The sequence below is a fragment of the Sycon ciliatum genome, chromosome 5 (assembly GCF_964019385.1).
Source record: "Sycon ciliatum chromosome 5, ocSycCili1.1, whole genome shotgun sequence".
NCBI lineage: Eukaryota > Metazoa > Porifera > Calcarea > Leucosolenida > Sycettidae > Sycon > Sycon ciliatum.
Genome location: NC_088647.1, coordinates 35425741 through 35442583, shown reverse-complemented (window position 1 = coordinate 35442583; position 16843 = coordinate 35425741). Strand labels below are relative to the sequence as shown.

The 16843-nt window shown below is 49.6% G+C and overlaps 2 protein-coding genes across 3 annotated transcripts; both read right to left on the bottom strand.

The window, feature by feature from the left end:
- Positions 1-43: 43 nt before the first annotated feature.
- LOC135818487 (ATP-binding cassette sub-family B member 6-like) lies at positions 44-3822 on the bottom strand. The gene has a single exon (XM_065331873.1). It carries the CDS (start codon positions 3405-3407, stop codon positions 813-815), a length of 2595 nt encoding a protein of 864 aa, XP_065187945.1. The 5' UTR covers positions 3408-3822; the 3' UTR covers positions 44-812.
- A 2326-nt stretch (positions 3823-6148) lies between these two features.
- LOC135818486 (uncharacterized) lies at positions 6149-16034 on the bottom strand. 2 transcript variants are annotated; one of them, XM_065331870.1, is made up of 7 exons: positions 15341-16022; positions 14043-14135; positions 13155-13303; positions 12197-12929; positions 10905-11086; positions 9270-9393; positions 6149-6913 (listed from the first exon to the last, which is right to left on the bottom strand). In XM_065331870.1, exons 1-7 carry the CDS (start codon positions 15719-15721, stop codon positions 6707-6709), a joined length of 1869 nt encoding a protein of 622 aa, XP_065187942.1. In that variant the 5' UTR covers positions 15722-16022; the 3' UTR covers positions 6149-6706. The 2 variants fall into 2 exon arrangements, with proteins under 2 accessions (XP_065187942.1, XP_065187944.1); XM_065331872.1 differs by lacking the exon at positions 14043-14135 and having other exon boundaries at positions 15341-16034.
- Between the last annotated feature and the right edge of the window lie 809 nt (positions 16035-16843).

Sequence of the window (16843 nt, the reverse complement as noted above, 5' to 3'; positions counted from 1 at the left end):
CACGCCCACACACAAACACACACGCTCCACCAAAAGTAATGAGTATAGATGTGGAATTGCAGAGTTTGCATACCACTCCATTCCGGTTCATAGGAATAGGCTTGAATAGAATGTTTTACAAAATACGATAATAAATCAGATCAGTGGAGCCTATCCTCAATTCGCCGATGATTCGCAATTCTGGATCAGGCTGAAGAAAAACTCAAAGGAATGTGTCTACTGATACATGGTCAAAATCAACCACGCAGATTTTTGTTATGAAACTTCAGAAAGCAGTGTCTCTTGTTTGAGTAGAACACAAAATAAAATCCTTCACTTCAACACAATGTGCTTCAGAATCAGATATAGGGAGAGATCAAGTTAAACATGAACGGACACGAGACCGATGAGTATGTCAGTTCTAGACTGGTTACAATCAACGCAGAACTAGACTGCAAATGTTCAGATAGCAGTGTCTCCTGTTCCTGAAGAAGCAAATAGAATCCTGCACTTCAACACAACACGCTTCGGATGTACGGGCCGCTAAAGACTTGGTTAAAATGAACGGACGCGAGACCGATGAGTAGACCAATGAGTATAGATCGATGAGTATGTTGGTTCTAGGCTGGTAGCAATCAACACACAACAAGACTACAGATGTCCTGGAAGGCACCACCTGTGGCCTGCTGAAATGCTTCACCGTGCATCAAGTAGCTGAAGCGAGCTTGACGTTGACTGTTACCGGTTTCATTCTGAGCAAGGCGATACAGAACCGGGTGTGACGGGATATAGGCGGTTCACTTTAGCACACGCTCACAGACACTACAGAGGATTCAAAGGTGCGCAACTTCAGTCTTCTTATCCTCGTCCACACTCGATGGCGAGTCAGACACAGCGCCCATATCTTCAGCGGCTTTCTGCTGCTCATGCCACATACTAGCATAGACCCCGTCGGCGGTTAGGAGGTCATCGTGGCGGCCACGCTCCACAATGCAGCCATTCTTCAGCACCAGGATCTGGTCGGCGTGGATGATGGTGGAGAGGCGATGCGCTACCACCACCGTGGTGCGTCCCTTGCAGACGGTGGCCAGCGAGGACTGGATGTTACGCTCGGTGTGCGTGTCCAGGGCCGACGTGGCCTCGTCGAGAAGGACAAAGTACGGTGCCTTCAGGATGGTCCTGGCAATGGCCACGCGCTGCTTCTCTCCACCGCTTAGCTTCAAACCTCGCTCGCCAACGACCGTGGCGTACTGATCTGGGAATGTCAAGATCTTCTGGTGAATGTCAGCAGCCATGGCTGCTTCCTCTACATTCGAATCGTCGGCGTCCATTTGACCGTAGCGAATGTTATAGCGGATCGTATCGTGAAACAGTACGGTGTCCTGGGGCACGACTCCGATGCACGAGCGAAGGGACTTCTGCGTTACGGTGGAGATGTCCTGCCCGTCGATCAGCACCTGGCCCGTCTGCACGTCGTAGAATCGGAAAATCAGTCGAATGATCGTGCTCTTGCCTCCGCCGGACGGACCGACCAGCGCCAGTGTCTCACCGGGGTTGACCTTGAACGAGATGTCGCGCAAGATCGGCTTCTCCGGGTTGTAATGGAAGTTGACGTGCCTGAACTCGAGGCCGCCGTGATCGACTCGCAGTGCTTTGGCACTGGGCGCGTCCTCGACTTCTTGGCCGACGTCGAGCAAGTCGAAGAAGTTCTCCATGTCGATGTAAGCCTGCTGGATCATGCGGTAGTAGGTGCCAAACCAGTTGAGCGGTGCGTACAGCTGGATGATGTACGAGGCGAAGAGGACAAAGTCTCCGGCGTGCAGTTTACCCTGCACAATGAGATCTGCGCACAGGAAACAGCCGCCGAGCAAGCCGGCCGTGATCAGGACGTTCTGCCCACTGTTCTGCAGGTTCAACGTGGCCTGAGATATCCATGAGCACTCCTGGTACTTGCGAATCGTGGTGTCGAAGCGATCCACCTCGTACCGCTCAGCATTGTAATACTTCACCGTTTCGAAGTTCAGCAGTGAGTCGACGGCCTTGGCACGCGTTTCGTTGTCCATATTGTTCATGTCGCGCCGGAACTTCGTTCTCCATTCCGTCGTCCAGATAGTGAACGAGATGTACAAGGCCATGGTGAGGAAGACGATGAGGCCGAACCAGGCATTGAACGAGGTGGTGAAGTAGACAATGGCAATAGTAATGTCCACAAGCGTGGGCAGGATGTTGAACAGCAGGTAGCTGAGGAGGTTGTTGATCGACTGAGTGCCGCGGTCCATCATGCGCAGCACCTCGCCGGTCTTGCGGCCCAAGTGCCAGCGCAACGACAGGTGATGCAGGTGCTGGAACAGGTCCACCTGGCACTTGCGGCTCGTGTACTGCTGCACGCGTATCCAGAAGAACGTGCGCACGTTGTTCAGCACGCCCATGCTGCCGAAGCCGCTGCCCTGCAGAAAGCGCAGGCCAACCCAGACCAGCAGGTGGCTGTAGGGCATGCTCAGGCCCGTCAGGTGGTTGACTTTGTCCTGTTCTGCGGCCGGCGATGACGTGTTCACCACCGGGTTCGTGAAGTCGTTGATGATGTCTCGGTAGTAGATGGGAACATAGAGGTTGACCACGCGGCCAAGTCCCAGGCACGAGAAGCATATCAGCACGCGTAACTGCAGGCCAACACTGCCCTTGGGCCACAGATACGGCCAGAGTCGCTTCGTCTTCTTACAGAAGTTGTTGAACGGTGATTCAGCGCGGCGGTCGGCTTCAGGCGACGACGGGCCGCTCTCCGCATCTTCAATACCGTCCGAATCCGAATCAAGGTCAGCATTGATGAGAAGACGTTCGCCTGTCATTCGGTACACCGGCGAAAACAAGCCGAGAAGTAGCGAGGTGAGGCAGCCTGTGAATATCGAACAGGCCAGAGCGCGGTGGACGCTCTGCTTGGCGAGCAGCTCGGTGCCATGTGCGGTGCTGCCGTAGAATGCGTTGACGACCATGCCAATACCGAGTATGGACGAGAGCGTCCAGGCGGCAAGCAGCAGGGACGAGTGGTGCGTGGCGCGCCGCACAAACGCGTACTGCCAATCCCGGTGCAGGAAAACGTACATGGAGAGGTAGGTGAACATACCTACTACGTCCCTAATTAGAACAATACCATACACCTTGCGAGGAGGCATAGCGCCGGTCACAGCACCGTCAGCCAGAAACAGCAGCGCCACCAGGATCACGAGCGCGCGTTGAATCCTGCCCCATGACGTCTTCACCCGCAGGCGCTTCGGCAGACTGTTGCCTTTGCTTTCATCTCCGCAGCAGCAGAGTCGCCTCAGCAAACCGCCCACCGTCAGCACACACAGGCAGCTTGCCACAACCACCTGCTCTCCACAGAAAGGCACCTCAGTCCATAAATTGGACCGGGGACAAAATGGAACATCCATCGATTATTGGCACCTCCAATTGCTGCTCGATTGTTTGTTGAGAAGAATCGGTCAAATTGTTTGGCCAAATGGCTGAAGGTTTAGCTCAAGGACGGTGCTTTTAGGGTAGTATTTCTGCTGACACGATCCATTCACAGCGAATCCCTCAGAGGATTACAACACCTTTCTCTCTCTCGTGCTCCCTATTTGCGTAGATGGAAATTTCTCGCACTTCCAGGGTCTACCAAATTTCAAAGAAAACACCAGAAATATTTTGGAATGTATACACATACACTGACTGTACTGATTCAGTTTTCTCCACCCACGCTCACGTCCAGCTAGCACAACCTCTACATCTGGCTTCTGGCGCGACGTGACACGCACTGGCAACTAGCTGAGGTCGCAATCAATCGCGCACAGCCAGGCCAAGGAAAGACACCACTCTGAAGCCTGTCAAGTACATGCCACCACCTCACTCCACAACAAAGTCACGGATCAAGATTCAAGAAGGACGCCCCACGCTTGGGCGTCGTCATCTTCAACAGCAGAGTCCAAGAAATTACAAAAAAAAGCTACAGCTGTAGTTGAAAACAGTAACCTCAGTCCTGTGGAATTAAATTATAATTTATTCCCGTAGCTATGCAGAAGACGTTACTTCAGTAACGTCTGGCGCTAGCCAGGGTCCACACAGCTTTAATTTGGTATTTGTTTGTTTGTGTGTTTGTTTGTTTATTTGTGTCACGCCTGGCGCTATCCCGTATCTGTCCCGTATCTGTCCCGTATCTGTGACTACAAAGGCTCTACAGGATTGTACATAACAGCTGTCCACAATTTTTGCGGGCTCCTGTATCTGTCCCGTACCGTACCAATATTCGTCGTATTATGTATACGACTCCCTGATGTAGAGCCACTAGAGGGAGATTTGGAATGAAATAGGGAGACGAGGAGGAGATTAAATTAGAATAGACGCCGAATAGGTGATAGGATGCGTCAGCACAAACAGCGTCAGCATAAACATACATGTACTTTGGAAGAGAGATCGCGTCGTCTCCAAAATAAGCGTGAACGAGCGATTCAGCGCCGGTCACAGGAAACGTCGGAAGAGAGATCCCGTCGACTCCAGAACGCCCGTAATCGGCAGAGTCCACCGGTCCCAGGCAACGTCAGGACAGACATCCCGTTGAGTCCAGAACGCCCGTAATCGGCAGAGTCCGCCGGTCCCAGGCAACGTCAGGACAGACAACCCGTTGAGTCCAGAACGCCCGTGATCGGCAGAGTCTAAGCCGGTCCCAGGAAACGTCAGGACAGACATCCTGTCGAGTCCAGAACGCCCGTGTTCGGCAGAGTCAGCGCCGGTCCCAGTGAACGTCAGGACAGACATCCCGTCGACGCGCAGAAAAACTAAATCTGCAGCCTCTTTTGCCGTCGGACAGGATACGTATTATAGGAGACTGTAAAGTTATGTAATGTCCAAATTTCCACGTGAGCAGCAGGTCACTCGCGTTGATTTTTCGACGTGCGAGCCAAATAACGCGAGCTGAACTTTCGCGTCGCAGACATCCCGTCGACGCGCAGAAAAACTAAATCTGCAGACTCTTTTGCCATCGGACAGGATACGTATTTTAGGAGACTGCTAAGTTACATGTATGTAATGTGCTCCACAGGCAACCATGCATTCGGCGTCGTCATTGGCTCAACAGGTCAATGTACATGTCTTACTACAAAAAGGCCAGAAAATCCGATTACTGTATTAAAATCAACTAATTTTCGCTGGCGATTTAATTTCCCTGATTTCGCCGCTTGGTACCAACCGGCCAAAGTAAATCACAGGCCAAAGTTTGTCATATAGGAAATTGATGCATTATTGAGCAATGGATGCATATGAGAGCAAAAATACCTATCCATTTCAAATTTGACGTAAAATTGCGCGTCACGTCGGAAATAACGTGCATCCTAACCTCTCTAATAGAGAGGTTTCTAATTTTCTCATCAGCCAAAATTTGTTGATTTACAGTGTAAGGAGATAAAAAGAAAAGAAGGAGCAAACCAAAAGAAGATAATTATTAGAGAAATAACAATCCGCAATAAATTCTGCAAATACTTTTGCCTCAGTTCTTATAACATGTACGATGAGCTAGGCAAAAAAGCATAAAAGCATAGCGTAGGGCCCTGAGCTTCCAAGCTCTCTCGTAGATCTGATGCGATTTTTTTAAATACTTTTGAGTTTGGTACAAAGATACTTCCAAAAGCCAGCATGATGAACTATTGTAATACATGTACTAGTAATAGTCACAACACTTGTCGTGTTGAAGTCACGTTAGTTCATCATACAATTATTGTACTATCTTTTGAAAGTAACTTAGTTTGTAAAGCTGAAAGCTAGGCTTGCATGGGGACTGAAACGTGTAAATCTCGAACAAAGGCTACATATTTTGTAGTTGCCTTTCAATGACATGGCAGCAGTATACATGACATTGACATTGTACTCCCTGCAAGATGCATCTTTTACTAGTAATTATTAATTTTGCATGGCAATCTGGCCTGTGTGTCTCCAGGATAGAGCTGATGACAACAAATTCTTATATGTGCAGCACCCAGTTACTAGTGCAAGCAAATCTGGCTCTCATGGTCCTGCTACGCGAAGCCCCCGCCATCACCACCTGCTCCACTAAACACACAGACACACGCAAACCCTAGCCGAGAAGCACCCACCCCCGCTTCACGATAACAACCACCACCATGTGGCAAACGGGCAGTGAGGCTAAAACTTGGGGGGGAATCCCCTGATTGCTCAACGAATGAGATAGAATACTCCATGTAGTTAGTTAGAAAAAATTGGAATAAAAGATAACGCAACTGTTGTTGAGAACTAATTGTGAGGTTTTGCTGAAGCAGCTGAGCGGCTGCACAGGTGCGCTTTGTTCACGAGGCATATCAAAACGGTCAAGAAGAAGGGTAGCACAGAAAGGCTGGACTGGAAAAGCCAGGAGACAAGAGAAAAACACTGAAAGTGACACAAAGGCGAACGCCTTGCAAGACATTCCGAGCGCCTCATTGTAACACTACGGGCAGAGTGCAAGAATCCAGCGACAGACAAGTGGACCAGGCAGCAGCGACGACGGTGACGAGATGAATAAGAAAAAACCTAACAAGAGCAAAAGCTATGCCAGGCAGAATGCCAAGACTACATACTCACCCAAACACACATACTCACCCAAACACACACACACACGCAAACGGAATACTAGCCAACACGCCAACATGCACACGCACACTCACACACAGCACCCGGCCACGTGCGCAAGACACCACACACTCTCCTACGAGGTGCACGCCGTCTTGTGAAGGATAAGCGAGTTCCGCGTCAGATGGTAGTACGGATACAACGAGAACACTAGCGACAGGAACAAACTCAGGCTTTGCAAGTAGTCTGAAAACGTCCACAGGAAGAAGACCTCCGTCAGCAGTAGACAGCTGGCAAATACCGAGTAGCACATCGGCACATGCAGTGCCCAGGTGAAAAGTAACTGTGAAGTGCACAAGCATAGGAACAAGCACAAGAAGGAAACACAGGATGGTATTGTCAACAATCGAAAGTCAAAACCCGAGAGTACCGGCAAACAAAGTGTGATACATATCAGCTCAGCCGAAGCCATTTTCAGTTTCTTGTGGCCAGAGGCGTGTTGGGCAGGAATAGCTTTCTCCATCGGTATCCGTCGAGTCATGCTAACACCAGCAACAGTTCTCGGCTTCACACACACACACACACACACACACACACACACACACACACACACACACCGCTTTCTAGCCATACCAGTAAACCGGTTCGCGTTATACTCAGCTAGACTATGCTTTACAAATCCGTAGGAATGCCACTACCCTCATAGGATCAAACGCGCAGATGCAGCTCCTAAAGTGGTGGGAGGTGAGTAGATCAGACCCACTACCAAGTGATCAAAGACTGAAGAATCCCATTCGTTGCATCCACGTTTCCCTCGTGCCAGGCCACGAGTTCCTAATTAACTGTGATTTGCAGCACAGCTGGAAAGCGTCCAATCAGGACTTGAACCTGGTATCCTCTGTTTCTCAATAGCGGTCTTCAACCATCCCACTATACCTGCCTGCGTATACCAGCAAAGAATACTTGTAAGATGGTGCGACCATCTCGCTCTGGCTTTTAGAAGTTCTCCCAGCACATTATTCCTTGAGATGTTTCCGAATTGAGTACTGATGTCACAAACACTGGTTTCCCAATCAATGCATATCCAGCGGAATGCACTTTACAGTGCTGGCCAAAGAAATCCAACCTCATGAATAAAATAGCGCCGGGCGCTATGCAGCCCTAGTACTACACATACTGGTCTTTGGACTCTTTACGTAGTGCCACTTTATTCATGAGGTTGGATTTCTCCGGCCAGAACTGTAGTATGTACTCTTGATCGGACATACTGCGGCTTAGTAGTATGGACAGTGTCCGGAGCACGGGTGTATTGATACATACTGAAGTATGTTAGGATAAGAAGAAGTCTGGATACTAAGGCGAGACCAAAAAAAATAGAGATTCCCGGGCCCTCCCGCACCAAAATCGAGCCAAAGCCAATTTTTTTTTTTTTTTGAACAGTTCATACATGTACAGTACTGATCATGTGGGTAGATCTGTGACGTGGAGTCACACAAACCCGGGCTTGTACGACTCCCTGATGTACAGATCAGGGCCATCATTGGCCGAAATATAGAAAAATCGAAAGGGTAAACCGCGTATACTGTTGTCTGTAAAAAATGAATAAAAATTACCGGAAAATGCTGCAAAAAAAGTTCAACATGGCATGCATACATATAGTCATGTACATACATGGGAAAAAATTAAAAAATAAAATTTGCCCGCCCGCACCAATTTCCCATGGGTCCTGCCCGGGAATCTCGATTTTATTTTGGTCTTGCCTAAGGGACCATCGCAAAAGTTCGCAGAAGCCCCCGAAACGAAGACCGTTAGTTTCGGGCCTGACCCCCCCTCCCTCCCCCCTCAAACGAAACGACAGTCACAATATGGGCTTCATTATTTCACTTGGATGCTCACAAATAATAATTATTATAATATACTACACAAGCATTGTTGTATCAGTGTGTAACAATGTACAGCACTTTATAAATGCAACGATGATATCACCTTGCAGTGGGTGATCTAAGAACGAGAACAGCTAGAGCTATGCAGTTGTATCCTTTGAGCATGCTAATCTATATCAGCTCCTACATGTCGTCAATACATTTTTGAATTGAAGCCCGGTTTGCGATTTTCGACACCGACTCCCTCCCCCCCCCCCCCCCCAAACGTATGCTCTTCGTTTCAGGGGCTTCTGCGAACTTTTGCGATGGTCCCTGAGTACACTTTCATGCTGGCCATGCTGCTGAACATGGGATGGCGTCATTCAAACCACATGGCATACACTACGCCTCCCCGCTCATCATTTTCAAGCAGCTACAGTACAGTACATTCGAACCCCATGGCATACACTTGTAACCTCTACATCGCCACAGCTACAGTATTCTTCATCAGGGACTTGTAGCATCTTGACAGACCACATGGGCGAGTGGCACGTGAACAGATGGCTATCCATTCTAGACCACATGTAGTAGACTGTTGGGGCAGGGCCAATTTAGGCAAGCTTGCACATGGCATTTCTGGTGTGTACCACGTTTGGGATGAGTAGGTCAAAGCCACAATCACACGTTTTGCACGTCCCGCGGGTCATACAGAACTTTCGAATACGGGGTCGACTCATGTATCGCCTCAGGTACTATGATCTGGTATCCTCTCTCACAAGATATACGCCTCCCTGCTCATCATTTGCAAGCAGCTACACTACATGTACATGTACTTACATAGAAAGATTCATGGCCTTCATCACCCGGTATTGCCACCGTAGCGTGGCCGCCCGACGCCCGGAAGACGCCTTTCGGATGGCGCACCACTGACCCATGCGGCCAGGAGCTCATCGCAGACCACCTACAGCATACACGAGAGAACAACCAAAAAGAACACGGACTGTGTTTGACAACTACAGACACTGTAGTACAATCATGTACATGTAGATTCAGTCGTGCCACAGTCAGCAAAACATAGAATATATTGACAGATGCAGAATTTGTATAAAACTTCACTCCTCAAATCCAATAACGGTCTCTTTTATAATGGTGATTCAAATCCATTGATATTTCACCAAATTTTCGGGCCTGGTTTTATACAATGTGTAAGTGGTTGCGTTGGAGTTTGCGGACAACAAGAAAAGATGCGGAATTTGCAATAAGAAATGTGAAGTAAAACCTGGTGTCAGTGGTCACCCATGGGATAAGCCGAATGCGGTCATTGAACGCAGGTGCTCTCTGAAGCCAGGTCGAACCTTGGACAATCCCCACACGTGGTACCAAAAAATAGTGGTCGTAGATATCAGGTGATTACCAAGCCTGGTGGTCTCTGGACTTGGACTTGCTGACTTCACTCATAATACGAGAGAGCTTGGAAGCTCAGGGCTCTATGCTATGCTTTTTTGCCTAGATGACCTAGACAAAAAAAAGCATACGGATGTTATAAATTCATATAAATTTCTCCTTTTGTTTTAGACATAACCTGGGATTCGAACCCGCACTATCGCCCTGCATGCATCCCCCGATACACTTCGCATACATACTAATTCTTCCAAGTTGCTTCACGTTATGATCTTGCATTTGAAAGCCCTATTTGAATATGCATTGTAGCCAGCCGTCTTTGATGGCACGGTACGGGACAGGTACAGTCGAGGGTAATAGTAATACGACACCGTCTACCGCCTTGATGACCTAGGCAAAAAAAGGATAGGGATGTTATAAATTTTTCAATTCTCCTATTTTTTTAGGCATAACCTGGGATTCGAACCCGCACTATCGCCCTACATGCATTCCCCCATACACTTCGCATTCATACTCATTCTTCCAAGTTGCTTCACGTTATGATCTTGCGTTTGAAAGCCTTATTTGAATATTGCGGCCAGCTGTATGTGGCCAGCTGTGTTTGATGGTACGGTACGGTACGGGACAGATACGGGATATCGCCAGGCGTGACACAAACACACAAACACCAAATTAAAGCTGTGTGGACCCTGGCTAGCGCCAGACGTTACTGAAGTAACGTCTTCTGCATAGCTACGGGAATAATACATTTATAGCCAAACTGGTACCTGGCCTAGAATCATTACTGGTCACAATGAGTATTCATTGAGAGTCTAAATTATCTACCTCCAAGAGAAGGAGACAGAGAGAGAGACAGTGAAAGAGAGAGAGAGAGAGAGAGAGGGGGGGGGGGGGAGGGAAGGAGAAAGAGAGACAGACAGACAGAACGGGAGAGAGTCTAAATACCTACCTCCAAGAGAAGGAGAGAGAAGAAAGAGAGAGAGAGAGACAGAATGAGGGAGGGAGAGAGAGAGAGAGAGACACACACACACACACACAGACAGAGAGAAAGCCGAGCTGGTGATAACATACGTGTGCGGCGCTGTTGTCTGCCCGAGCTGCACCTCCCAGAAGCCCAGCTGCACGGCACAGCGGTACAATGAGCCACAGTAGTGCGCTGGTAGGAGCTGAAAGGAGAGCATGAGGAACGAGTTGAACAGAATCATCCCAGTATGCATCCAACACCAGGATGGCTCTAGATAAAGGTGATCATCCTGCACCAACACAAACACAATCAAAGACAGAATGATGAATCAAAGACAGAGAAAGCAAGGTCAGGACACTACAATATGATGCTCCTAAATCTTCACCTGAACAGAAGTTACAGGGTAAGCGTGGCAATGTTTCGTGTGTGCGCACATGTCTTGATCGCAGAATCAAAGACAGAGGAAGGAAGGTCAGGGCACCACAATGCAGTACTCCTAAATCTTCACCTGAACAGAAGTTACAGACAATAGTGGAAGTGTGACAATGTTTTGTGCGTAACACACACATGTCTGGATTACAGTATTCAATTTCAGCTTTACACACCGAGTCTACAGCTCGCTACTGGTAGATTCTAGACTGTATAATTCAATTGACACCTTGCCTTACACACTCCGGAAACAGGTTCGAAAAATTCTTTCAATACCAGAATGAGCAGAGTACAGCCATATGTATAAACGGACAGCAGTAATTCGTCGTCAGGTCTGCACTCATGAACCGCTCAATAAAACCGCGGTAAGGGATCACGTGCACAACTCTGTGCACAAATCAGCTGAATACAGGCACCGGGCACGCCTGGGGAAACGAGAGCATACGCCAAATGCATACACTCTGGCTGGCGAATAAGAATTTTAGCCTTCAGCTCAGAAAAGCCAAAATTGGATTCCACGGATTCTGACGACGAAATTCTGCGCAATCGAGCGGTGTATGCATATGGTATGGAATTCTGGAGTGGACGGAATTGTGTGTAATCGAACACTCCCAGTACATATGCACAGAAGGGCAGAAAAGCAACAACGCTAGTTATGCGTTGTAAACAAAAAAACCCAGTCTGTTTTGTCTTTGCATGATCCAGAGACTGACAGTGCTTAAACACTGCAAGTACAGTAAAACCTGTCAAGGCGACCACTCGGATAAGGCGACCACCCGTCCTAGAAGACCACTGAAACCAGGACCTAGGGAAGCTATTTCCAGTCAAATGACCCTGGATAGGGAACCACCTGGTTACAGAGACCACCTTGTGAAGGTCCCTTGAGCGGTCGTCTTACACAGGTTTCACTGTACTTGTACGTGCACAGACAGCATCCACTATCAGTAGAGAACAGCATTGGTACACTCACTCGGATTATTTGCATCGGCAGATAGCCAGCGTAGTACGCCGCCAGGACGGTGGAGAAGATGATCTGCTTCAGGCGCACGAGATAGTCTGACCAGAGGCACTCTACTTCCTGCCGCACCCAGTCCGGCGCTGAGACCATGGGGTGAACAGTACTGGCCGAGAGCGATACGCTGGGGTAGTTGCTTATGACAACCATTGCCTGCGGCGTCCAGGATCGCCATGGGAGCAATGTCCGCGAGAGGAGCGAGGACGTTAGCACCTGTGCGCCAGAGCGGGGCGGACTCACTGTTGGAGACCAGGATGACGGCGCTGCGCTTGCTGCTGATTCGGGCCGTAACGACAATGGCGATCCAGTACTCGGTGTTGTTGTTGTTGGTGGTGCTGTTGGTGTTAACGTTTGCCTTGCATCACTACTTGTCTGCCTGCAGACATTAGAGCTTTCCCTTGCACTGGGACTAGAATTACACGATGCAGAGACGGGACTTTTCTCCGGATGGTGCCGATGCCGTAGGTTTTCTAGCTGAGTAGTCGGCGTGCTGGGCATGGCTGATAGCAACGCTTCCGTGTTGGATTGGTTCTCAGGGTCCGGCGGCCCATTCGCTGATGAAGGTGATGCTGATGACAGATCACTGGGTCTGAGACTGTGCATCGAGCTAGGATAGGAACGGTACTGGCGCAGCTGCTCCTGGTGCGGGTCCAGCGTGCAGCCAAACAGTGACACGTACAGGAAGATCCTGATAGGGAGCACAGGCACACACCACCATAGCATACAGGCAGGCACATGTACACACACATACACACATACAGACACGCACACACTCACACAGACACACACCAACGCCGACACCATGAGGGAGAGCACAAAAGCAACCCTCCAGTTGCAGTGCACTGCACGTGAACAAGGTGGTTCCTGATCACAAACACACCTGTTGAACACGACACGCACGGCAAGAACTTACGGGTATACTAGGTGGACGCAACACGGTAGAGTGTAGCTGAAGAGAAGCTCCGTTGCCAGATACGTAGCCACACCAAGCAAGCTGACTTTGCCAAGTATCTCCAGCGCCTTGCTGACCCAGTACTTATAGGTCTGTGCATGCGACCAGCACTACAGAGAGAGAGAGAGAGAGAGAGAGAGAGAGAGAGAGAGAGAGAGAGAGAGAGAGAGAGAGAGAGAGAGAGAGAGAGAGAGAGCACAACAGCAAGGTGATAGTGTAAGGCAGTGCGAGACAATCCAGCAGGGCAGCATAGATGCACTACAGGCTGCGGTGAAAGCACACGGGGACTGTACTGAGCATGCTGAATGTACATGTATGTGTGCCTGCACGCATGCAATTAAAGCTGCCGGCGGGACTGCACACAAAAGCACATCCCATACTCTGATCTCTGCATGCATACAGGCCACAGTACAGACACACTCGAACTTTCAGATGCTATACTCAAGAAAACACTGGCCAGCGAATGCCGATCCAATGCAACCACCACATTACTAGCACCACATCTTCACTAGTACGCTCACACACACACACACACACACACACACACACACACACACACACACACACACACACACACATGCTGTGCTGCACTTGCTCAGTGCCAAAATTCGTCACGTGGGTCTCCCCGGGAAAGGAGAGAGAAACTCAAAAGGAATCTTGGAAAGATGACCCAATTGGCTTTTGAACTGCCCAACGGCCGACACCCCTAACTTTGGACTTGGAAATGATCCCACTTATGGGCTCACCACACCACCGTAAGTGGGTGAGGACAAGGTGCAGAAAAAGGATTGACGGCATCAGGGTATCCGTCCCGGGATCAAATACACACACACACTACATGCTACTTACAAGTCCCAGCATTGTCAGTAGCCGCCATAAGACGGTTCTTCCCAAGACCAGGACTGAGAACAGTACAAGATCATAGTCAATCAAGTACCAGTTCTGCGAGAGAGAGAGAGAGAGAGAGAGAGAGAGAGAGAGAGAGAGAGAGAGAGAGAGAGAGAGAGAGAGAGAGAGAGAGAGAGAGAGATGGAGAGAGAGAGAAAGGGAGAGAGAGAGAGAGAGAGAGAGAGAGAGAGAGAGAGAGAGAGAGAGAGAGAGAGAGAGAGAGAGAGAGAGAGAGAGAGACAGAAAGAGAGAGACAGAGAGAGAGAGAGAGAGAGAGAGAGAGAGAGAAAGGGAGAGAGAGAGAGAGAGAGAGACAGAGAGAGAGACAGAGAGAGAGACAGAGAGAGAGACAGAGAGAGAGACAGAGAGAGAGACAGAGAGAGAGAGGGAGAGAGAGAGAGAGAAAGAGAAAAGTGAGGATGAGATTGTGCACAGGTGTCTTCATGTACGCATGTATGTGCGTGTGCGTGGTGTATGCGTGCGTGGTGCGTGTGCATGTGTGTGTCTGTGTGTGCATGTCTGTGTGTCTGGTGTGTGACTGTGTGTGTGTGTTGGCGTGCGTTCGTATGCACACGTGTGTTTGTATGCGCGCATGCATGTGTCCACGTGTGCGTGCGTGTGTATAGCGGCAGAAATAATTCACATGTTTCCGGACACTTAGGAATGGAATGTACGAAGGTACAAGTTTTCGATTGGAACCCTGTCCCTGGGGGGGGGGGGGGATGCGCTGGGGGTGAAGTCAATCCAGATTGAAATATCAACCCGGAACAAGCGCAATGCATCATGTAAGCTCTCCTAGTCAATCAGTGGACCCGGGTTGAAAACGCTCATGTGAGTGCAGCCTTAGTCTGCATGAATGCCTGCTAGAAAGGTATCAGGAGACATCCAGGCCCTCGTTTCACGCCGGTCAGTGCGAGCATGGGCCGTAACTGCCCTGCGAATTCTTTCCCCTGTGCACACGGCTGGCATGTCCGTGCTCGCACTAAACCGCCCGACAAGAGGAGCTGCATTTCATTGGGCAACACTGTACACGCGCGTGCGCGCGCGAAACGCTGCGACGCGCTGGATTCGCAGCATCAGTAGTGCTCCGGGCGCAGGTGTTTGGTGTGTATCGGAGGTGAGAGAGAAACCCAGGGAAGTTCTATCAAGCATCATGGAGCTACTAGATCAATCTATCCGGACTCAGTACACTGCAGCCAGTGCTGCACTGGCACGCAGTAAAACGTGCTTGAGTCATACAGCAGGCACACAGTCATTACCTGCTTGTAGATGTTCAAATTCTGCAACACCAGGCAGAACACCAGGTAGATGAGCATGTATACCTCAACAAGCAGCTCACGAGGCGGTGCCAGGTAGGGAATGTGGCGGGCACGCAAGGCAGACGTTCCTACAGAACTCCCACCACTGTAAACTAAGTTGGAGAGACGACTGCTGGCTGAGTGTCCTGAATATTGGCTGGCATCATCTGAACGACGGGGCCTAGAGGGACTGTGGCCTCCTGCACTACCATGATTGCTACTGCTACGTGGCGACTTGGCTAAGTACTTCTTATTATTGGCCATTCGAGACTGAGGCTGGGAGTCGCAAGGTGCCCTCTGCTCGTGCACAACTCCAAGGGCAAACCAGCTCAATAGCGACATTCCCAGGAAACAGAAACCCAGTGAGAGGTTTTTGGAGCAAACTCCAACAGTCGCACATGCACTCCGTGCACAAGAACGCTCCTTTACCCAGCTATCCTCCTTATGCTGTTATGGAACTCCTGTTCACAGACTTTCGCAGGCGTTATTACAAATCAACTATCCAAAAAAATTCTCCATTGCACTGCACTCTCCTACCGCCATCTGAGAAACAACCACTTCTCTACTTCTCACGTACACGTTCCAGACCAGCTTCACATGTTCAATCTTCATCAAAATAAAAGGTTCAACGGGTTCATGCCTATCATGGTAGGTACGAGTCGAGTCTGCATCTGGCCTGGTAGAGCTTGTGAAATTTCGAAACCGTAGAATCTACCGTACCGGCTCAGAGTCGAGCTTATGACGCGTAGATCTACGTGCTCAAAACCAAAATATCGACAAAAACTTGTCAAAAGCAAAACAAAAAACCTTAAAAAAGTGGTTTCTTGTGTGTTGGCGTCTTGTTTCAGACAGAAGTCGGATCGCGGACAGGACCGCACCGAAAGCCCCGACAATCGACATATCCCCGTCCCTGCCCCTTCGGCAGGCTTTGCGATAGCAGCGGTAGGGAGCGCAGGGAATAGGTGTGGCCATTGCCATTGCTGCCCAAGCTGCAATCTGAAAATGACCACAACAGACTCCCGGCGTCCCGCAAGTGGGTCGAACCAGAGAGTTATTTCAACGCCCAGGGCAGTGTACATCAGCCACTCACCGTGCCCCAACCGGCCACTCACCGTGCCCCCGAGACAAGACCTACCCGTCACTCTCTCCAGCTGCAAGATTCCCATCCTTACCAGATGACAACTGGCCTGCCTGCCAACACCCGGAATAGCTGCCTCCAAGGATTCCCTGCTTGCACCGTTGCAACGTCGAATGCCCTGCCACCAGACCTGTTCCACCACCCACTCACCCAGCCCCACATGCAAAGCTTCAAGAAAAAGGTGTACCGTCACCTGCTTGCTCAGGACTGGCTCTCTACTAGTACTACTGATGCACTTTGAATCTGCTCGCCAACGCTTTCCCTGTTCTTGTTAGTGTTCAGCTGCTTACCTTATAACCCTGCTGCCATCATCACCAATATTCAAA

Coding starts and splice junctions, on each gene's coding strand:
- LOC135818487 (XM_065331873.1), bottom strand. CDS start 3,407: ATGGATGTTCCATTTTGTCCCCGGTCCAATTTATGGACTGAGGTGCCT.
- LOC135818486 (XM_065331870.1), bottom strand. CDS start 15,721: ATGTCGCTATTGAGCTGGTTTGCCCTTGGAGTTGTGCACGAGCAGAGG. Junction 14,136..15,340: donor ATTTGAACATCTACAAGCAG/GTAATGACTGTG, acceptor TCTCTCTCGCAG/AACTGGTACTTGATTGACTA. Junction 9,394..10,904: donor CAGACAACAGCGCCGCACAC/GTATGTTATCAC, acceptor TGTATGCTGTAG/GTGGTCTGCGATGAGCTCCT.